At 54.4% G+C, this 22,636-nt stretch overlaps 2 protein-coding genes across 8 annotated transcripts in view; both read left to right on the forward strand.

Moving 5' to 3' along the window:
- Window positions 1–8,089: 8,089 nt before the first annotated feature.
- On the forward strand, window positions 8,090–15,132 carry LHX1 (LIM homeobox 1). Its single transcript, XM_025440101.3, has 5 exons — window positions 8,090–8,828; window positions 10,767–10,993; window positions 11,090–11,367; window positions 12,757–12,922; window positions 13,238–15,132. The coding sequence occupies exons 1-5, from the start codon at window positions 8,659–8,661 to the stop codon at window positions 13,615–13,617; spliced, it is 1,221 nt and encodes a 406-aa protein (XP_025295886.1). The 5' UTR covers window positions 8,090–8,658; the 3' UTR covers window positions 13,618–15,132.
- Window positions 15,133–19,868: 4,736 nt separating this feature from the next.
- AATF (apoptosis antagonizing transcription factor) overlaps window positions 19,869–22,636 on the forward strand; it is a 109,512-nt gene continuing 106,744 nt past the window's right edge. For all 7 annotated transcript variants that reach the window (XR_007413019.1, XM_035720959.2, XM_025439792.3 and 4 more), the window contains exons 1-2: window positions 19,869–20,158; window positions 21,113–21,304. Coding sequence is in view for 6 of the 7 variants with exons in the window: in XM_035720959.2 (XP_035576852.1) it covers window positions 20,074–20,158; window positions 21,113–21,304 (277 nt within the window). In the remaining variant the exon portion in view is untranslated. The remainder of the gene's footprint in view (window positions 20,159–21,112; window positions 21,305–22,636) is intronic.

Genomic DNA, 22,636 nt, shown 5'->3' on the forward strand with positions numbered 1-22,636 from the left:
AACTGGAAGAGTAGGACCTGAGAATGAACAGAATTCTTGGAACTCTTGGAAGAAATGATGTGGAGGTGGGGGTTGGGAGTAGGGAGACTAGTCCAAGTCTTGAAAGGCACATGTCATTTAACCCACTTCCCTCTCTCTTTGTCCCCTCATCTCCTGCTTCTCTCTGGGTTCAAAAATAGGGATATTATACAGTTTGGGATCTGAGGCTTCATTCACCCTGTAGGTCCCAGGGGGAAGTGAGGGGAGGGGTGGGGCACATTTCTTGGAATCCAATCTAGCACCTCTACTCCCAGGATTCCCAGCATGACTGGCTCGCATGTGCATATGTGTGTCCACCCAAGACGTTGGATTTAGCGGTGAAAAACAGGCATCTTGATCCTTTCACAGATCAGATGATTTGCAAATTAATAGCTCTTTCCCCCCAAGGCTCTGAGGAGGTGAAAAAAGATTTCTGGTGAAGAAAGGGAAGAAAAAGGTGAAAAAATACAAAACCGAGCAAAAGAAGCACAATGATAGTGGATTCTGTAGGAAAACACTTCCCTGCCAAGGTGCGCGTGTATTTGGATGTGGGTCTCTGTTTTTCCAACCGGGCCACCTTGCCTCTTGTTGCCCCAGCCTGTCGGAAGGGAAGCGGCTCCTTTGTGTGTTCATTTATTTCTAAGCCCAACTCTTTTCCCTCTAAAACTCCTTCTTCTCCCTGTTGAGCTGACCATGCTTCTGGATTTATGAAGAGAGATGTTTTAGCAGAAATCCCCCAGAGTGTCCCATCAGCCCTAAATCCCAGGCCCGCTCACCCCCCCAAGACCCCATGACACACAGCATGCCAACACGGCTTCCTCTTGCCTATGCATTAGCCATCCATTGTGGCAACCTGACATCTCTCACACATAAAACCGTAAGAGAGAAATAAAATATCTGTCTCTTGGCGAAAATAAAGCTTTGCCTCCCTCCTGATGTATAGGATATAAAATAAAGCCGCGGCTCCAATAGTGGCTTTTCCTTATGCCGGCAGAGTTGCCTTTGCACACACGGAGACAATGAAGACCGATGGTTTGGGACAAGGCCCAGCCTCCTGGGGCTGCCATCACCCTCTTTTATTAGCACATCTCCCCCCACCACCACCTTTTTTCTTTCTTCTTCACTTTCTTTCCTTTCTGGTTTGGATTTGCCTTTTATATGTCCTTCTCTTTCTCTCCCCCGGAACTTTATTCCTCTTGTTCACTTTCTTTCTATAGCATGACAGAGACAGGGAAAGAAGAGCCAAGTTTCTCACCTTCTCAGACGTGCCTGCCATGTCTTCCGCCTCCCCCTTCCCAGACCCCTAGCTCTCTCAGGACTGCCAGCCCCTATGACGAATTTTGCTGTTACTGCTTGGGGATTTGCTTTGGTCAAAGGTACAAATGTTCCCAAGGGACAATTAAGAATGTGTTTAGTGGGGGGTGAGAGGGAAGTGGATTTTTTTTTTTCCTGGGGAGATGCCCTTCCCTGCTCCTTCTTCTCCCTAGGCTAAGCAGTTTATGGACCTCAGCAATTATTTATTTAGCCTCGGAGGAGGGCAACAGAGCAGAGCTGCCACCTCAGAGGGGTGAGAGTTGACATTCACCTCCCAAATGCAAGCCTCAAAGCTGTATCAGCAAACCAGTTGTGGGCCTTGGGCCTTGGGCCGCTTTTGGCTACCAATGCGTTGATCCACATCCAACACCCTTTCCTCTGCCTCCTTCCCCAGTCCTGAGAACAGAGGGTGCTGTGGGAGAAAGATAGATGGGCTCCTCCCCATGCTCGCACACAGATAGAAGGGTCCCCCTCACAGTCACTGAGACATGGTCACCTTGGCTGCCTTTCCACACACTTGACACTCTTTCCACTTCTGCAAGGTGCACTGCTCTCCTCTGTGCTTCTGTATCCCTCCACCTGTGTCTGAGTGGGTGTTTCTAGAAGCATCTCCCCATGCTTGCCCTGGCCACGTCCCTTCGGCTGCTCTCCCTCCATCTATCCATGGCTGCTTCCCAACCCATTCAGAACTTCATGTGCTCCACTAGGGGCTGCAGGACACATCTCAGGCCCTGGGAAGATTAAGTTATGAGTGAAAGAAGGCGGCGCAGGGGCTGGGGGCTCCTGGGGGAGCAACTTTGGTGTTGCCTGAAAGTAGGTAATGTCCAGCAGAGGGGCAGTGGGGTGGCTTTCAGCCTCTGAGGTTGATGAAAGGCTTCAGTGTATGTGTGGACAGCTCCTGGTTATCCCTAATATGAGGAGATCTTTATTAATGCAAACATGGAGAGGCTGGTGGGGCGGCAACATCTATTGACTTCTGCCACCAAAAGAGGAAGGGGGGCCTAGAGCTGCCAAGTCCAGAAAGGACAGTTCCAGTCCCAAACCTGGTTAGCTTTGGGGGTCTCTCTCTCTTTCTCCCCATCTTTGATATCTCTCCAGATATCAGCAGTGACCACGACCATTAGGTAAGGAGAGAGAGTCAATTAGTGAGAGGATTAATTACTCTGAGGCACGAGCCCCGTTTGTCTTCCTTACCGGGTGTGAGTGTGTGTTCAGACAGAGGAACACGGGCACGCACCCAAATACACATTGTTGTCACGCCGTCTTAGACGTTTTATTTATTTGTTGGATTCCTGCCCGGAGCTGCTCGCACGCTTTTCCACGGGCGCTGAGTCGCCCACCAAACGCGCTGCCTCCTTTTCTCCCGCCTAGGAACCGACTGTCACACCCGTGCACCCTCGAGTCCCACCGGATGTCCCCCTAGCCCCTGCAGGGTGCTCGGCCGCGCGCCTTTTATGTTGCCGCATGTCTTTCTGGGTCCCTTTTTCTCTTCCTCCACTCCTCTGATGCATTTCCCCCAGCGCGTCTACCCTTCTTTTATTCCTGCCTACTTTCCCATTATTCTTTTCTTTCCCCTTGGTTTTCTGTCTTTATTCCCTTTCCCTGTCCCTCTCCCCTCACTTCCATCTCTCTCTCTCTCTCTCTCTCTCTCTCTCTCTCTCTCTCTCTCCTGCCTCCTCCACTTACCCTCTCCTTTCCGCGACTACCCGCCACTGGTCTCTGCTCCGCGGCGCTGCCTCGCATCTGAGATCGCCACGCTTGACCTTCCCCCGCCCCTTCCAGGTTCAGGGTGCCCCCCCTTCCCTGTCCCCGTGGGAAGCCAGCCTTGTTTACCCAGCCCGAGCGCACACCGTGAAGCCCGGGCCGGATGCTGCCCTTTCCCCCCCCCCCCCCCGCTTCGCTGTCCCCCACCCCCTCCCTTCCCCGCTGGGGCCAAAGTACACAGCGGTGCAAGGTGACAAGCCCCCACCCCAAATTTCTCACCTTCCATAGGGCACGGGCCCAGGGATCCCGGGCCAACCCCCTAACGTGGGTTTCTTCCCCGGGAATAAGGAGATAAGACAAATCCGCTCCCCCTCCCTAATATGCGGTTCAGGGGAGATCGTGATATAAACTGTAAAGTGGTGCACAAAAGTAGGTCATTTCCAGGAGTGAGTGATGGAGTGAGATTAAGACAACCTGAACCAGGCGCAAAGGCGAGAGCGGAAGACGTAGGATCAGATCCTAGGGCCCGGGGCCAAAGTTTCGTGCGTAGCGTCTCCGCCGAGCCTGTGCGGAGTTTGTGCGGCCTCCTGGACCCCTGGAGAAGACCCGCCCGCTCCCTCCGCCCTCTGCCTGCACGGGCGAGGCTGGTTACGGCGGTGCGCGAAGCCGGGCGCTGTTAACCGCCTCGAGTCCGCTCCTCCCCGAGCGCCTTCCGTCACGGCCTCACCGCGCTGTTCTGGGGGGCGGCGGGCTGCCCCGGAGCGCGGTGGGCAAGGAGGGGAGCCGCCAGGGGCGGTCGCCCCTCTCGCATCTACAGCCGCTGATGGTGCCTGGCCGGCTCGGGTCTTTGGGCCACGCGAGCCACGCGGGAACGTCAGGGAGCAAAGCGATCTGGGGCTTGGAACCACAGAGATCACGGGAGGAAATCAGACACAGGAGAGGGCACCGTCGATCCCCCTCAAAACTGCAGGGTGTCTGGGGAGGGCTAACAGAAGCCCCTCCGTCCCCCAATTCCCCAGCAGGATCCTGCCTCTGGGGACCCTCAAGACGCTTCTCAGAAGGGAAACTTGTACTGTGAAAGCCGCTTCCTGGCCCCTCCGGGGCCTTTTCCAAAGGAGCCTGGGGATGAAGTGGAGGGGATTCCACGGCCACCGAGTGAAGGGCCAGAGGCGAAATTGACCCTCAGGGCACCCAGCCTAGAGCTCCCGCGCCCTGGGGGCGGTGTGCGGGACTGTGGGTCTGTGTGCCTTGGAGGTCCTTGCCTAGGAAAGCGCTGTGTGCTTCGGGATGCTGGCAGCGAGTGGTGGTGAGGGTGAGAAGGGAAGCTTGGTGCTCTTCGCGGAGCAGCCACTGGTTTAAATGCAGAGCTGAGCTGGGAGCCTTCGGAGGCGGCTAATTTGGAAAGCTGGTTCAGTTTTCTCTCCAAGACTGGGCGACCACATACATTTTAAAACAGAAGCTCAATGGAAATGAAAATAACACATTAATATAGTGTGCTGTCGCCGGGGAGGCCTTAGGTCTGGACTTTAAACGTAGACTCAGGAGCCAAGAGGCGCGCCTAGAGCTGCGCTCCGTATTCCCTGGTAGACGCGGGGATGAGTTCCCACAAACCTGTTAACTGAACCATCTGGACACGGGGATAAGCAGACCCTGATGCCCCAGAGCCTTCGTCCCTTCTCATCCTCAACTCCCCTACCGCGTTGGTCCGAGGTCCCAAGATCACAGCACCCCCAAACGGGTGGAGCAACCCCCTCCTGTCCACCCGAAAGGAGGCAGCAGGCCTTGGGTACAAGAAGGCCTGGCAGCAGGGTCCAGCTGTCACCCGTAGGTCCCCGCCGACTGCCCTCCACCCCCACGGCCCCTCTGCTTTGCATGAGAAGGAGCCCAGCTGGGACGGGGGCGGGGGTTGAGCCACTCGGGACTCTGATGGCTTTAGATTCCAGAAAGGGGCGGTTAGGTCGAGGGCGCTAGCAGCGAGAACCAGGACAGCTGGGGGCGGAGGGGGGGGCGGAGCGTGGGGACCGCTGGACTGGACCAGCCCCTCCTCGCGGGTCTCACCCATCGCAGCGGGCTGGGGAGGCTCCTCGGGCTCCAGGTGGAGGAGATGGGGTCCTCTGAGCCAAGCAGCTCCTAGCGCCTCCGCGGGAGCTGGAGAACTGGGTACGGATCGGCTGGTTCCTGGGAGTGTTGGGTCGGCAGGAGGAGCCCAAACACCCAGTCCGATCTCCCGAAGCCGGCCTGCAGGGTTGGAGAACCGCCCTCCGCGTCTTACTCCAGACCATGAGCCGGGCCCTGAAAGAGGCCGGCGGAGGGGGCTGATGCAAGAGAGATAACCAGCCCCAACACCGCCCTTCCCGCAGCGGGGAGCCCCAGCCCAGGTGTTTTCGGAGAGGGTGAGAAGATGTTAGAGGGACCGCGCCTAGAGGTCAGGATGGGCTAAACGCCAAAGAGTGGAACTCTGGACCTCGGCTTTGGCTTCCAATGAAAAGGTGACACCGGAGGCGAGGTGGGGGCTGGCGGTGGCCTCGGGGTTGCAAGGTGGTGCGGGCTGAAGCTTGAAGGCAAGAAAGGGGCATTGGCAGAGCCCCAAAACTCCATTCCCGCAGAGCACAAACCAAATTTTCTGTAGCGGCTTCCCGATTCGTTCGAAGAGGGTATTCCATTTGCAGGGAGCTGGATCCCGGACCAGCTCAGGATCATTGCAATTGTGTTTCAGCGCGCATTTTCCCCCACTTAATCTCCGGCCCTTGTGTGAGATGTCATAGTCCCCCACCGTGAGTGGGATCGAAAGGCCGATTCCAAAATACCGGCTAGACCTGGCCAGCTGCCCATCTTTATTTTCTTCCACACTAGGGCTGAAGGAGACTTCTTAGCACCCTCCCCCCCCCCAAAAAAAAAAAAAAAAAAACGAGGAGCAAAAACAGGACTCCCCAGCCCTGCCACCTCAGACCTCACGAGAAATCCCCGGTTAGCACAGGAATGGTGCTGTCCAGAACGGTATTTGGTATTTGACTGGCGTAAGCCGGGGAAACCGGAGTGACTCTTCGAGGCTAGGGTTCTCAGGACCGGGACCTGAGCCCCACCTTTGGAATATCTGCCCCCCGCCCCCCCCCGGGGCAGTGGTCCCGAGGTTATACTCCGAATTAGGGAGGTAAAGGCTCCCTGAGGAGTGAGCACAGTGGGTGTGGTCAGCAGTGGTCTCGGGAAGCTGTGGCTAGCCGGGAACCTGGAACAGGGGAGGAGAAGCCGGGCCCACCCAGCCCGTGCGCTGCACACCCGAATCCACTGCAGTCTGTCCGTGGAGCCCCAGACGTCTCGGCCTCCCACTGCCACTACCACCACCCGCCAGCCGCCACGGATGCCCTGCAGTTTCCCGCCTAGTCGTTTGTTTTTGTATGTAAAAGGTGTCTCCGGATCACAGTTTCCATACAACTTCTCGCCTGGGTTGCAACTCCTCACCCGAGGCGCTTCCCCACCCACTCCTTTCCCCCTCCCCGGCGCCGCGCCTCCGGTCTCCCCCGCCCCCATCAGGAAACCGCCGGAATCAACTTTCCAAGACCGCGCTGCGGGAAACAGACACGCAGGTCTCCGGGAGACCGAGACCCTATGGACTTTGGATGGACTGGGGGACAAGGCACGGAGGGATCGGAGAAGGAAGATTCTGTGGCTCTCCCCCACCCTTCCCCACTACCGCAAAAACGCGCGCTGTGCTCGGGACAAACTTTCAGGCCAAGAAAGCGCGAAGAAGGGGGCGGGGGAAGCCCCACACCCGCTGAATTGCAAAGGCAAACAGTTCGCCGGGACCGCCGGGGCTCCCGGACCCAGCTGCAACCCAACCTCCAACAAGGTTCCACCTTGGATTAATCCCACCTTCCAACAGTACTCTGCCCTCCGCCTGCACCTACTCCCGCGCGCTCTCAGTCCTTCCCATCCAAACCGAGGCCTTACCGGAGCAGGAGGGGCTCGGGCACCTCGCTGCCCGCCGCCTGCACCGCGCGGGGCCGGGGATGCGGCCGCCACTGATCCTCTAAACGCGGTCTCCCGGCACTCTCCCCGGCCCGGGGATGCAGAATGGTTTACAGAGGGACCGCGAGCCGCTGATTGGTCGCAGGCCGCGGTGACGTCGGCGGGCGCTGCATTAAGGCGAGGGGGCTTCCAGAGCTCAGCCAACAGCCAGGAGCAGTGACCGAGCCATCGGAGCTGGGGAGAGACGCGCCAGGGCGGCGGACTGGGCCAGGAGACCAGGGACAGAGGGACGCCTGTCCGGAGACAGCCAGCAACGAACTGCGGCCTGGGCGGCGACAGCAGCGGCCCTTGCTGAACTGTTCCGGCCGCGCCGAACTATAGCTGCTGCACCAGGACGGGTTTTTTTTTAAAAGCTCTCCAAGCTACTCCCCCTCCCCCCGACTCCTCCCGCTGCAAAAGAAAAAAAAAAAAAAAAAAGGAAGGAAGGAAGGAAAGAAAAAGGCTAGAAAGGAAACCCAGATTTGCCATCACAACGAGAAAAAAAAGGGAAAAGGAAAAGAAAGTCAAGCGACTGTGTGGTTGGACGCAGGCAGCCGGAGCGCGGGCCGAGAGATGCGGGGCTGCGCGCCCAGGCGGCCGCGAGTTGTGACTGGAGCCACGATGCACGGCCAGGCGCGGTGAGGAGCCAGACCGTATCACCTCCCCGGAGGAGTCCAGAAGCAGGGAGGGCCGTCCCGAAAACACGGAGGCCGTCAGGCGGGCCGCGGGCCGAGGTGACGGGACTGGGCCGGTGGGGAGCGAGCAAGCGCACCTGGCTGCGTCCGCCTGGAGTTGTCCCTCTGCGCTCACGACTGACACAAACACTTCTCCAAACCCCGGGAATCTAAGCAGCAACAACAATCAACAACGAGATCTTCCTCTGGCCTTCCCCTCCCTCCCTCCCTCCTCCCTTGGCCTGCCCCCACCCCCTCCCCCAGGCCCACCGCGGGAGGCCGGCGCGTCCCGACCCGCCGCGCGATGTCGGCCGCTTAGGATCCAAAGCTTCAACACTCGTTTTATTCTTTTCTTCTAAAAAACAAACAAAAACAAAAACAAAACAAAACAAAACAAAACAAAAAAAGAGGAGGGGAAATTCTGGTCGGTGGCAGGCAGCCCGGCACACACACCCGCCCTCATACCCCGGCAAAAGCAGATGCACTTTGACTTCTGACAGCTCTACCTCAAGCCCAGGAGAACTCCACGGCGCTTTCCCTGCAACCCGAGCTCGCTGCGTCCTGCTCTTCTTTCTCTGGCTCCTTTTTATTTATTTCTGTCCCGTCGCTGCTCTCGGTGACCTTCACTCCTCCTAGGGCTCTGGGCCGAACAGTCGCTTTCTCCCGGCCTGAGACTCTTGCTGGTCCCAGGAGCTGCAGCCGCGCTGCTGTGCCCCGGTGCCCTGGGACTCCCAGGCTGCACACTCCACCGAGGTGCCCACCGCTCCCCATCAGCCTCATTTCCAGCCCCTTTTGATTTCTTGGTGCAGGTTTTGGCTTGCACCCCCAGTGTGTCTCCTCTTTTTGGAGGGGTTGGGGAGCTCTTGCTGACGTCTTCGGGAATCATCCCCTAGGCTCTACTTGCTCTTCGCTCTCCCGGCCTCACCCGACCGAACCAAAGACCATGGTGCACTGTGCTGGCTGCAAAAGGCCCATCCTGGACCGCTTCCTCTTGAACGTGCTGGACAGGGCCTGGCATGTCAAGTGCGTCCAGTGCTGTGAATGTAAATGCAACCTGACCGAGAAGTGCTTCTCCCGGGAAGGCAAGCTCTACTGCAAGAACGACTTTTTCCGGTGAGTACTTCCCTGGCCCGCCTCTGCTGCTCCCTCCCCGCGGGCCCTTCCCGGCCAGCTTCGGATCAGAGGTCAGCGTGGCCGAAGCAACCGCCTTAGGAGCAGCCTTGGAGAGGGCAGCCAAGTCCCATGGGCACCCGCCTCTTCGCCAGCTGGCGCTGCGCGCCCGGGACGCGGCCCTGCTTGCGTCCTGGAAATTGTGGGTTCTGGCTTAGCTGCACGTACCTGGGAAGAAAGGGTCTGAGTCCGATTGCACCCAGAAGCCCCTCCAAGGTTTGAAGGAGGCAGCACAGCCCCGGGCGTTGTAACCCCAGCTCCAGTCTCCCCACCCCCCACCACCACCTTTCCAGCAACTGTATTAATTCCCGAGCCTCCCAGGTTGCTCACCCTCCGGGCTGAGCTTAGAAGCCCAGGCCAGTTACATGCCACACTGCCTTTTTCGTCTCCAAAAGGTATTGGCGGGAACCGCTTAGGCTTTTGCCTGGAGTGTCTGAGTCCCTTGCCTTGACAGCGGCAGGAAAAACTCTGCCTTAACACCTCTGGTGCACATCCCAGGGTATTCTTGAAACCCTGACCAGCCTTCAAGCGCCGGCCTGGGCAAACTGCACCTTGCCTGTGAAATGCCCCAAGGCTCCAGCCTCGGAGAAGACCTTTCCCTCCCGCTTCCCGGCTGCCAGGGTTGGCGAGAGGATTGGCCGCCCAACGCGAAGCTCGGCTTTGTGGTGCAGGCTCTGCTCGGAGCTCTCCCAGGCACTGCGCACTATCCCCTTGCCCCACCTCCTTGCCAAACGCGGGGGAAAACCCGGGTCTGGCTGTCGGAGCCCGGAGATCTCTCCAGATGATCCTCCTTCGTTTAGCATTTTAATTTATTCTCTAAAATTCACTATCTTGCCATGAAATCCACACAAACACACAAGTCAGCCCAGAAGAACAGGAGCAAATGAGAATTTTAATTCCTCTTTACTGGTTTGAAATCTCCCAGTTTACTCTTTTGACTTGGTCTCTGCTTTTCTCCGAGTTTGTGGTGACAGGTCAAACTGGGAGAGGAGGTGGGGGCACGAAACCGTACGGATTGCTTTGGTTAGAGGCCCAGAATGCGCTGTCCCCAACGCTGCCCTAGGAAGCGTGTCTCTGATTGCGGGGAACCAGGGAGAAAAGCACTGTGCAGGCTGGTATATCCGGGAGCAAGCGCAGGCTGAGCCTCCAAACCTCGGCCAGCGGCACCTGGTGTCCCCAATACCAGCTAGAGCTGAACCGGAGAACCGGAGAGCGGTGCCAGCTGCCAATGGGCCCCAGAGGCCTGGCTCCCGCAAAGCGCAGCCGGGCACCTAGAGCCCCGCAGTGGCTCTAGATTGCGCCAACCTGCCGGGCTTTGGGCTTGAACCTGGCGGTGGCTCAGCTGCAGCCGTCTGCGCGCTCCGCGGCTGTTTCTTTACCGGCGGCGGGACTGGACCTAGCCAATCCTCAGCCTATGTGCAGGGTCGTTTTATGGTGAAGGGTGACGCTGGGAGAGAAAAGCGGCGCTCGGGTCGCGTTTACTTGGAGCTTTAATTAGAATTTGTTCTCTGAATCTAATGAGGAAATAAGTGCCTCCCTTCCCCTTCCCATCACCGCTTTGCCGCCTCCTTCGCCTCCTTCCGCAGGCGCTCTTTTCCTCTGGGACAACACGGGGCATAAGGCTGGGGGTGGGGTTGCAGCTTGGGCCCCTCAATCGCATTCTAACCCTGTGTATCCCCTCACTGACTTTTCACTGGTGCCCCTGCCCTCCTGCCTTCTTTACTGCATGATGGGCATTCTGCCTCTCTTTTTTGTCTCTCTTCTTATCCCCTTTTCTCTGCTTCTTCCTCCACTTTCTAATTTCTCTCTTTCTCTTTCGTCCTTTGCCTGGCCTCTGTTCTCCCCCTGCCCCTCACCAACCCGTCCTCTCCCACCTCACAGATGTTTCGGTACCAAATGCGCGGGCTGCGCACAGGGCATCTCCCCTAGCGACCTGGTGCGGAGAGCACGGAGCAAAGTGTTTCACCTAAACTGCTTCACCTGCATGATGTGTAACAAGCAGCTCTCTACTGGCGAGGAGCTCTATATCATCGATGAGAACAAGTTTGTCTGCAAAGAGGATTACCTAAGCAACAGCAGTGTCGCCAAAGAGAACAGCCTCCACTCGGGTGAGGCCCTAATTCCCAGCTCATTAGGGGCGGGTGGGTCCTGGGGGAAGAAGGCCCACTAAGGCCGCTGCTCACCTGTCCCCTCCCTCTCCCCAGCCACCACGGGCAGTGACCCCAGTTTGTCTCCGGACTCCCAAGACCCATCACAGGATGATGCCAAGGACTCAGAGAGCGCCAATGTATCAGACAAGGAAGGGGGCAGCAACGAAAATGACGACCAGAACTTGGGTGCCAAGCGGCGGGGGCCACGTACCACCATCAAGGCAAAGCAGCTGGAAACTCTGAAGGCGGCCTTCGCTGCTACTCCCAAGCCCACACGCCATATCCGAGAGCAGCTTGCTCAGGAGACTGGCCTCAACATGCGTGTCATCCAGGTCAGGGCCTGGGCATGCCACTCCATTCCCCCAGAGACCGACATGGCTCCTCTAGGCAGGCAACCAGGCCGGCCAAGCCGGGGAAACCCAGCCTCAAGAAGGGGAGTGAGTCCTGGGAGGCTGGAGGGGGTGGACTGGAGAGGCCCAGACACACCCCTCCACTGGTGACCTGTGTTGTGCTGCCCCATGTGTAGGGCATCAGAAATCCCTAGGCAGCCTCCATTTCCCAATTTGAAGCTGGTGCTGGTGCTGGTAGTGGCAGAGCGGGAGGAATGGGGAGCTCAGCATGAGGCTGGAGGAGGAGACGGTGTTGGACACTGCTAGGAAGTTGGGACCCTTTCTTCTGCACCACCCACCTTGTTTGGAAGGAACCCAGAGGTCTCAGAGCATGCCAGAATTAATCAGTTCCACTGGTTTCTCCACAACATAGATCTCCCTCTGTGTCTCCAACCTCTACTTTGTGGGTCTCATGCCTCAGTTAGACAAGCCCCAGAGCAGAAACCTCTTCTCCAGAGAGAGATGGGGGCATCCCGGTCTGAAGGGGGAAAGGCCCAAGCTGGAGTCAGCTCAGCCTCTGGCAGTCTAGAGTGGGATAGGGAGGGGAGGTGGACATCTGGGCAGCTATGCTAGTGGGTTGTGAGGACTTGGAGCTGCATGTGATTTGGGCCTGAGTCTCAAGCCCAAGGTTAGGTGTCTGGTTCACCTGCAGAGGCTCTTCGAGGATGTGGTTGGATGTGCCTGGGAGACTAAGTAAGCGTGGGCACACTTATGCAAGTAGACCCTGCGCCCCGGGAGGCTGTACCATCCTGTGCATAGTGAATGGAAGGTTGCCTGTCTCTGTCTTGTCAGTGAGAGGCTACGGATAGATATATTTGGCACTGGGAGATTTGCGCGGATATGAAGAGGAGATTGTGGGTTTTGGCATCACTATCGTTGGTAGACTGAGTGTCAACAGGAGGCTGTTTAGTTCTCTGTCACGATCATGTGGGGGAGGGGGCTGCCAGGGACCGTGAATGGGAAGCTGCCCGTGTCTGACACTATTCGGGGAGGTTGCGTGTCTATGTGTGTACAGCCTCCAGAAGCTACAACTGTGACAGTGTGACTGTTGGAAACAACTTCAAGTGCCTCACGTCGGGCAGGGCGGCTTGCCCAGGTCCCCAGTCGGGAATCCCGTATATCATTGGCTCAGGGGCCGCCGCCGTGCGCGGTCCTAGTAAGAGTCATACCACCACCACCCCCCACAACCCCCCTGCACACACACAACACACACCCACACTCGGAGCCCGGTGTGGAGCTAGCGGTTGGAGGGGTTCGGGGCCGGCCAGCCGCGCACCCGAAGTGGGCAGGGGGTTGTCTGCGGGGCCTCACCCCGCCGCCTATGTGCTTCAGGTCTGGTTCCAGAACAGACGCTCCAAGGAACGCAGGATGAAGCAGCTAAGCGCGCTGGGCGCCCGGCGCCACGCCTTCTTCCGCAGCCCGCGCCGGATGCGGCCGCTGGTGGACCGCCTGGAGCCGGGCGAGCTCATCCCCAACGGGCCCTTCTCCTTCTACGGAGGTGAGTGTGCGGCCGAGCGGCAGGCGGGCCGGGCCGCGTCCGCTTCGTAGGAAGCGGGTGGCAGCGCGGGAGGCGCTTCTGGTTTGCTTGGGCGCTCTGGCCAGGGGGCGACGCGGCGGAGGCCGGCGGCTCAGCGCGGGGCGTAGTGGAGACCAGGGCCGGCTCCCCGCCTGCGAACGCGGCGGGCGGGCGGGCGGGGAGCAGCTCCCGCGTTCGCGCCAGGCCCCTCCCGCGGCCAGCCCCGCACGGGAGCCCCCCGACTTGCCTTCGCGTCCCTCCTCCTCCGCTCACGTCCTCCTCCCCGCCGCCCCGCAGATTACCAGAGCGAGTACTACGGGCCGGGGGGCAACTACGACTTCTTCCCGCAAGGCCCCCCGTCCTCGCAGGCGCAGACGCCCGTGGACCTGCCCTTCGTGCCGTCGTCCGGCCCCTCCGGGACGCCCCTGGGCGGCCTGGAGCACCCGCTGCCCGGCCACCACCCGTCCAGCGAGGCGCAGCGGTTCACTGACATCCTGGCGCATCCCCCCGGGGACTCGCCCAGCCCCGAGCCCAGCCTGCCCGGGCCTCTGCACTCCATGTCGGCCGAGGTCTTCGGGCCCAGCCCGCCGTTCTCTTCGCTCTCGGTCAACGGCGGCGCGAGCTACGGGAACCACCTGTCTCACCCCCCCGAAATGAACGAGGCGGCCGTGTGGTAGCGGGATCTCGCAGGCGCCGCGGAGTTCGTGCTTGTACAGAAATGAACCTTTATTTAAGAAAAATAGAAAAAAGAAGAAAAAAAAACATTAAAAAGCAAGTCACCCACCCCCCCACCCCCCAACCCCCCAACACACACTTCGTTCAGCGTCGGGGACCATTTTCCCTCTGGGGAGTCCGGATGGGAAAGGGGGACGAGAAATAGGATCCAAATCCGCCTGGAGGCAGAACTGGGATCCGTGCGCTGGCCGGCAAGGTGCGGAGCTGGGGCTCCCGAAAGGAGATGCAGACCTCGCCCCCCACCTTCCACCTGCACCGGGCTGCGCGGACAGACTCCTCGAGCGCGCGCCTGGCCGGAGGGCCGCACGGTAACAGCCACCGCGGCCCGGGGGCGCACGCCGGTGGGGACGCCAGGAGCCCCCGGGAGGGGGGCGGAGAGGCGCAGCGGGGTGCGGGAGGGGGAGCAGCCCCGGGCGCCCCGGGCCAGCCAGGAGGGTGCTGGCCCTGGGAAATCTCTTACTAGAGTTGTCTCAGTGTTCAGGAACAGCGACAACAAACTCTTATAGCTTCAGAAACGCCGACCTGCTGTGCATCAGGTGGGACTATATATATATATATATTTTTTGTCTATCTGGGTTTTTGGTTTTTGTTTTTGCCAAAATTGCAAAATTCTCAATGTAAAGCCCTCAGTATCAACTCTTCTACCTTCACAAAGCTCTACACACACACACACACCCTCGATAGGATGGTCTCTAGCCGGACCACTCAGTAAAATGACTTGAACATCAACTGTGCAAGAAAGTATTTTACCTTCACACATACAAAAAAAAAAAAAAGTTTAAAAAAAGACTATTGAACTAAAAACAGTCAACTGTTTACGTATAATGTTAAATTCAGGAGTTCAGTGTTTTATTAATATATCCTGTTTTGAAACCTCTTGTTCAAAAAGAAAATGTTTTGAGCAATCAACCAAAATTGTTCATTTTCTTTTCCTGTAGATGTTCTGACAGATTTGCAGGGCTCACAGCTCACTGTGCTAGTACGTAAAAAGGTGTTGTTTACACAAGGCAAAAAGAAAACATGATATTCAGACACTTGCCAAATAGAATAATTATAGCACAAATACTGTAAAGGTGCCTGGCACCGCAACCTGAGAAAGTGTTAAAAAAAAAAAAAACAAAGTGTTACAAGGTTTAAAAAAAAACCATCTTTGCTAATTTTTAGTCCTGTTGAACATTCATGGAATTGTTAATATGACTTATATAGACCCGCACAGGTTTTATTTTTGTGTCTTTAAAATAAAAGTCCAAAATATTTAAATTTTATGGTCAAATATGCAGTCAACAGCTGCTACTTTTTTCTTTATATATTAAATTTCTCATATGTCTTTTATTGTTCTGATAAACCTAAGCTTGTGTGACCTCCAGTGCATATTAGACCATTCACTGTATGAAAGAAAACATGTTGAATAAATTTGTGAGTTTTTAATAAAAATAGAAAATCTGATGTTTAGATAATTGGTGTGTTATTTAATGTTTTAACAAGTAGAGGGGAGGCCTGATGGGGAGCTGAATGACCCCTCAGAAGCCAGGAGGAAGAGAGGCAGGAATGGGGTATCTTTTTACCTTGCCTGTGGCTGAATCCCCTTGCTAATGCCAGCCTAGCTCTTCTCCGTGGCTTCCTGCTAATAACTACGGATTTGCATTCTGTGGGTTTAACTGATAGAGTTGAAGAGATATTTGCTGATAAGTTTATAGAATTTGAAATAGAAATCAAATCCATGGCTAAAAATGAGTGTTCCCAGTCTGATTAGGCAGGAGATCCCATACACTGTCTCTATCCCCCATTCTGCACACGTAAAACTGGACTTGTGAAAGTCAGTTACCTGTAAATATAGGTAGAGGTGGCCCTTTCCTGTTTCAACTCACTTCCCACAGATAATCCTGCTCTCTAATTTGGTAGTTTAAAAGATAACATAAAATGAATGTACAGAACGGCTAGAAATGACTTTGAATCCTTTCAGAGAACTGATGTGAAGTAGCTGTTTTATAATGTTTGTTACATTGGAAGTTTCCTAGAGGGAAAAACTATTTTGCCTGGCACAGGTTACATATTATTACCTTCCTCTGAAAGATGAGCAAAAATAACCAATAGAGAAATCAAATTTCACCCGGGAGTTGCCAATAGGTTCTGAAAAGTACTTCAATCCCTTCCAAGCCTTCATTAAACATGGAAGGAATTTAAATATTTATCTACTATGGGATGCGTGTGTGTTTTTAATATTAGATGCTATTAGAGTTCCAGAATTTCTTCTCTATATCACCTAGATTTCAGTCCGGATTATTTATTTCGTTTTAAAAACCAAAGGTTTTACATTAAACGGTATGTAATTTCCATTGTCGTTTTCATATTTTGTTAAGACACAACCAAGTGTATCTTTCCTGCAGGGAAGGCTTTAAAATAAGCAATATTTCACTGCATCTATATGATGGTTTGTCTTTGATGGACTAACTGGGAGGAACCTGACAGTGTTCTTTCAGAAATCCAAATTTATGAAATACAGGGAGACTTTTGAAACTCCTAGCTTCTGCATATGGCACATTTCTTTATCTGCTTTGCATGCAATCCCTGGATCGGCTGTTTTTACCCTTTTAGCGTTTATATACATTAAATCACAGCCAACTTATTCATTATAGCCACCCCCTTTAAAGACATTCATTTAACTGAACGTACGCTCATGGGAAGCTGCATTTTCCTATCAAGGCTGCTGAATTATTTAGCAGCTTTATTGTGGAATCGGGTACTTGTTAAGAAGCGTTTTGAGTTGGGCGCTCAGTGTGGACTTATTTCCTCTCTCTGACCCTCTGACCGTGGCAGCAGGGCAGTCTTTCCCCCCCTTGACTCTGTATACTGAACCCTAACAAATACCTGGACAGGTGGCAAAGCTTAGCAGTCAGATTTGGAGCCGCCTGAGAGGAGGAGGTCTAGAAATATCAGGGAGTATTCTCCTTCCCATCAGAGCAGCGCTGCCCACCTCTGGCCCTCGGGTGCAGAGAAGCGCTGGCGGCACCATCCGCAGGCGGCCGCTTGGGCGCTCCGAGGAGAGGCTCAAGGGTCATAGGAAGCACCCAAGCGGTCCCCGTCTCCTAGTCTCCTAGGAGGGCAGTCTCCTCTCGAGTTGGGCTTGGCAGTTAGCTTTCTCCCTGCGGCCATCTTCAAGATGCCACCTCTGTGCCTCTGGCCATCTGCCCTCAGGGTTCCAACCTGGGGAAGCCACCATCTGCCCTGGGCTAGGGAGCCGAGGCTCACCCTTCCAACTTTTCCAGGCTGGAGGAGAAGGAGGACTGCATCAGGGCTAGACAAGGTGTGGGAGAAGTAGGGAGAGCCAGGACTGGCATTGGCAGGGACCTGGGGATTCATGGCCTCTGGAAAGAGAGACAGACAAGAACCTGGTTTCCCTAAACTTCTGAAACACCTAGTCATAGGAATAGTTGATTGGGACAACGGTGGGGGTGGGGTGGTAACCTAATGTCACCCTTGCCCTTTTTCTGCCTGTCACTCTGCAGCCCTTAGGCAGCAGACAGAGAACTGTGAGCCAGGAGACCCTCTGACCTCCACGGGAGAGGACTGTTCTTTTTGGAGAGTGCTCCCATTTATTTCCATCCCTCTGGTCATCAAATCTGCTGTCTCTCATCCCCAAAGCATTCAGAGGTTTACGTTTCTTCTAGGAGGTATAGGTTTGAAATATCCTTGCTTGTAGTCCACTCTCCATCTCCAGACCTGTTCCCACCAGGAAACCCCTCTTTCCTTCTCAAGATACCAGCATGCAAGCTGGGAGGGCCCCCTAGAGAGGGCTTTTAGGAGGGTGCTCCCCTGCCCCATGCCTCAATTTCTCTCAGCTACATATTAAGTCCTAGAATTCTTTTCTCTTGTCTCCCCCTCCCTACCCTCAGTGTGGCATAAGAAAGCAGGAGAAGCATTTGAGGGGCCCTGGGATATTTGTGACTAGAGTACGGTAGTCTTTCCAAGGCTTTCCAAGTCAGTGGGGACCGGGAAGGAGAAGGGAGAGTAGATAAGCAGAACTCTAACCATTTTCTACCCAGAATCATCCACTAGTGTCCTGTTTGCCTGACAGCTTAGAGGTGGTCTCTGACCTGTCTTGCCTCCCTCCCTCTTTTCTCCCTTTTCTTTACCCTGAAGGCAGGGATTCTAAGCACCATTGTTCAAAATAGGAAGGGAGGAGGATTGGGGGAGGCAGTTTCCTAAATGTGGAGAGAAACATTTTTGTTCTTTTGAAGTCCAAGGCGAAGGCTCCTTGTGGCAGCCTGAGGCGCATGGGTTTTGTTTGTTTTTGTTTTTTTCCTCTGGAAGCCCCAGTCATAGGCCCCAGACTGCAATTACAGGGGATATGTTAACAAAAATAAACAAAGCTGTTTTCTGAATCCTCTTGCTGCTGGTAAAGCCTGGCATTTTTTCTCTTTCCTGTTTGAGGGGGGCTGCCCTATAGACAGGTTCTCCTTCCCCTCTGCAGCCACCTAGGAAGGGGACAGGAGCAAGCCTCACTAAAGGATTGGTCTCTCATTGATCTTGACCCTGAGGGCATATTGAGACTGTGAAAGTCGGGGACCCTCACCTCCCTTAAGTTCCACAGGAAACAGTTGATGAGCTAAGGGTTCCCAGGCTGTTCAGCTATGGGATCCAACTTTGTCCAGCTCCCTTAACAGTCTTCTGGACTCTTCTGATGCAGTTTCTGTTTAGGGCGTTCTAAGTTTCTACAGGTGACCTCAGACAGACATTGGAAGGATACACCACTTTCAACTCACCCTCATCATCTCTTGTTGCCTGTTCTGTTAACAAGTTTGTCTGCCCCCCTAGGCTGATCACCTTCAGGAGAGAATTTAACTTACTCATCTTTGTATTTCATCTAGCAGTGCCTGCCACACATTGGGCAGTTAGGGAATACTTCATGAAGGAGAGAAAACAAAGGGATTGTATCTTTCCATGTGGCTGGGTGTAATTAACTTGATCCTATTAAGTCTTTAGATTCTGAGTCTACCTGTGCCCCTCTAACGGTACAGGTTTCTCTGCATTTGTGCACCAGTTTCAAGGGCCTGGGTATGCCTTCACCTTCGAACAGATACCAATAACGAGGATACGGAGTAATCGCCACCACCTCCTTTTCCCTAAGACAAGGCTATTCGGAGAAACTGTAGTCACTCTTTATTTATGAACAGACGGAGCGATTAAAAAAAAAATTATTTATTTGGGCATTCCGGATGGCGCAGCGGTTTTGTGCCATCTTCAGCCCAGGGCGTGATCCTGGAGACCCGGGATCGAGTCCCACGTCGGGCTCCCTGCGTGGAGCCTGCTTCTCCCTCTGCCTCTGTCTCTGCCTGTCTCTGTCTCTCATGAATAAATAAATAAATAAATAAATAATTTAAAAAGATTTTTATTTATTTATTCATGAGAAACACACAGAAAGAGGCACAGACAGAGGCAGAGGGAGAAGCAGGCTCCATGCACCGGGAGCCCGATGTGGGACTCGATCCCCGGTCTCCAGGATCGCGCCCCCCGGGCTGCCCGCCGGAGCTATTTCTAATTATTCCCGTTAATAACGACGCCAACAGTCCGGCACACACACATGCACATCCCTGATGTGGGATTCTTCAAGCCTGCCCACCACAGGGTCACAGGCATGTGCCCGGCCCCAGCCTCCTCCAACTTGTTAAATGCCAAACCCATCTTGGTTCAGTCTGTGCGTCCCTGAAAGCGCACCTGAGGCTGGAGATGCTCACCCTTTACTCCCTCGTCTTTTTCAAATCAGCCATCATAGGCCACGGCCACACTACACTTTATTTCTAAGCGAATCTCGGGCAAACCTTTTTTTTTTTTTTTAATTTTTATTTATTTATGATAGTCACACAGAGAGAGAGAGAGAGAGAGAGAGAGAGGCAGAGACACAGGCAGAGGGAGAAGCAGGCTCCATGCACCGGGAGCTCTCGGGCAAATCTTAAAGGCGACAAGGGCCGCGGCACATCGCAGCGTCTGTTCAGCGCCAACGGCGGCCACGTGCCCTCGCGCGCTCCCGGACCGCCCCCCCCACCAACCCCCTCCGCGCACGCGCACGCGCACGCGCACGCGCACGCGCACGCGCACGCGCACGCGCACGCGCACGCGCACGCCCGCGGGGACGGCGACCCTCCCTACAGCCTCCCGCGCGCTTCCGCCTGATTCCTAGCAACGCCCGTAGTGACACGCGGGCCCCGCCCCCTCCCGCGCGCCTCCCGGAAGTGGCCGGCCCAGAGCTGGAGCGGGGTTGTGCGCGGTCCCGGGCTGTTCCGGCGAGCAGTCTCCCGGGCGGCAGGGCCCCGGCGGGGAGAGAGCCGTCCGGGCCCGGGCCGGGGCTGAGGCTGGGCTGCCCGCTGACGAGCAGCGGCGCGGAGCGAGACCTGGTGACGATGGCGGGGCCGCTGGCGCTGCAGCTGGAGCAGTTGTTGAACCCGCGCCCGCGTGAGGCGGATCCCGAGGCCGACCCGGAGGAGGGTGAGGCCCGACTGGGGAAAGGCCACGTGGGGAGCGGTGGGGCCGGCCCAGGGCAGCGCCGGGCAGCGCGACAGCGGCCGGCCACCGGGCCTCGCCGCCTGGCCCACTCGGCTTTCCCCCGCGCAGAGGGAAACCGCCTCCCGGGAGCACTAGGGCTTCGGCTCCTTTCGGACCCGCACGCTGGACTGGGTGCTCGGGTGGGCGGAGCATCCCGGGGCCTCAGGCTTCCAGGGCTGTTGCAGGGAGCTAGGGTCTGGTCGCTGGTGGGACTAGGTATCTTTCAGGATGCCCTTACTGGTGTTGAGTTAGAAGTGAGAAGGCAGTCTTAGCCGTTTTGTTTTTTAAGGCGGCCTGCCCCTAAGAACTTACTTGGAGATTGAAGGAAGAAGTGGGATTCCGTGGTGCTGCTTAAGCCTCCTTAGGCCTCGAGACACTTGCTCAGGGGCTGACGAATGCGACTGCTGTTCTGTAAGCTGGTGTCCAAGGTCTGGTTGGGAGTAATCCTGCTTTAGACTTGAATCAGAGAAGTGTGAGGAAGGAAGAATAAGGAAGGATAAATGTGAGTGCTGGACCGTGTCTTAGGAAATATCAGCCAAAAGGGGGATGGGGGTGGGGGTGAGCCAGGAGAAGCAAGCTCCCTTAGGGATGGGATGGAGGGAGGGAGGATAGATGGCTGACTTAACAATATTTGAGCCACTGTCACAAGTGGAAGAAGGATTAGGCTAGCTTTTATGATCCAAGGCGTAGAGATAGGCCCTGCTAGTAGATGCAGAGGTCAACTTTCTGTTCAGGGACGGCAATACGGTAGTGGTCTTACCTTGAGAAGTCATGCGTTTCTTTTTCCTGGAAGTTAGTTGGGATTTTGTAGAGGATGCGTTAAAAGGATTGGACGGGATTACCGTTCAAGTTCCCTCTAACCTGGAGACTTCCCCCGCCCCCACCCCTCCCCTACAGCCACTGCTGCCAGAGTGATTGACAGGTTTGATGAAGGGGAAGATGGGGAAGGTGATTTCCTGGCTGTGGGTAGCATCAGAAAACTGGCATCAGCCTCCCTCTTGGACACAGACAAAAGGTATTCTGGCAAGGCTACCTCTAGAAAAGCTTGGAAGGAGGACCACTGGGAGCAGACCCTGCCAGGTTCATCTGGTGAGTAGATGTTTGCTTGGTATACTTTCTCTTTCTTCCCTACTTGTTTAAAGTTGTGGGTTTTTTTTTGTTTTGTTTTGTTTTTTGTGGTTTTGTTTGGGGTTATTATTATTATTATTATTATTATTCTTTTTTGGATCTCTGCAAGTCTCGTGTGTGTGTGTGTGTGTGTGTGTGTGTCCACATACTGTCTTAGGAGAAACCATGATTTTGGCATTAGAAAGAATCTTAAGAGCTACTTTATTTCGCTTCATAAGCAAGTCTAAAGCTCAGAGCCATTAAGTTTCTATAATCCTTATGTTTAGCCTAATGCCTCACCCTAAAATGGAAAGAAAAGGCAATATGTGTTGGGTATTGGAGAAGGCTATGGGTTGAAAAAGAATTGCATCTGATGAACATGCTACTCATGGATTTTGACCCTCTTCCTTCCTTTAGTTTTTCAAGTCTTGCATTGATTGGGTCACTGTATAAGAATAATTTGTGAAGCTCATTTTTTGCCACTGTAAAAATAGCAAAATCTTTCCCTCTTCCCTGTAAGAGCCTTAGAAGACTGTGAGGACACCAGCTTAGAGTTTTAAAACACCCTAAGTTTCTCAGTGGAAAAAAGGGAGAGGCTGGATATGATGATTACTGAGTGGATGCCATCTTCTTTTTCCTTTAGAGAGGTGCCTTGGTGAGACTCCACAGATACTATAGAAGAAACTATCATTCAGGTTATGATATCCATGATTTGGCCCTTGGTATAGTTCTGGGGGGCTCCTGATAAGCTCATTTCACATTCTTTGCCTAGAGAGTGATAAAGGGACCAATTGTGAGACAAATGTTATATTTATTGGGCTTTCACCATTTATCAGGCATTGTGGTAAACTCTTTAAGTGCTAGGAGATTGGAACACGGTAAGTCTTCCAAAGATGCTGTTACTGTTAACATTACATGTATCATTTTGTTTGATACTCCCAATAGTTTATGGAGCTGGTAGTATTTATCCCCATTTTACAGATAAGGAAATTGAGGGACAGAGTGGTTTATATAACTTGCTCAGGGTCATATACCTAGTAAGCAGAAGAGTCAGGATTCAAATAAGGCAGTCTGACTCCAAGATTTATACTCTTAATTACTACTCTATGAATATTCCTTAATATGAGAAATGGCACACATAAAAACAACTTAATCATTAATCTCTGCTATTTTTATTCTTAGTTTTGTATTTATACTTTTGACAGCCCTCTCCATATCTTGAGTTTAAATAGTTCTTTAAAGAAGTACAGAAGACTATCATATTAAGTTGTTACTTATGCTTAATCAGTAAAATTATAATGTCTCCTTCACATG

This window comes from Canis lupus, chromosome 9, assembly GCF_003254725.2.
Source record: "Canis lupus dingo isolate Sandy chromosome 9, ASM325472v2, whole genome shotgun sequence".
In the NCBI taxonomy this organism is placed as follows: domain Eukaryota; kingdom Metazoa; phylum Chordata; class Mammalia; order Carnivora; family Canidae; genus Canis; species Canis lupus.

Excerpts from the sequence above, each read along its gene's own strand:
- LHX1 (XM_025440101.3), top strand. The coding sequence starts at position 8,659 with ATGGTGCACTGTGCTGGCTGCAAAAGGCCCATCCTGGACCGCTTCCTC. Across the intron at positions 11,368-12,756 it reads TCAACATGCGTGTCATCCAG|GTCTGGTTCCAGAACAGACG; the intron begins GTCAGGGCCTGG and ends TATGTGCTTCAG. Across the intron at positions 12,923-13,237 it reads GCCCTTCTCCTTCTACGGAG|ATTACCAGAGCGAGTACTAC; the intron begins GTGAGTGTGCGG and ends GCCGCCCCGCAG.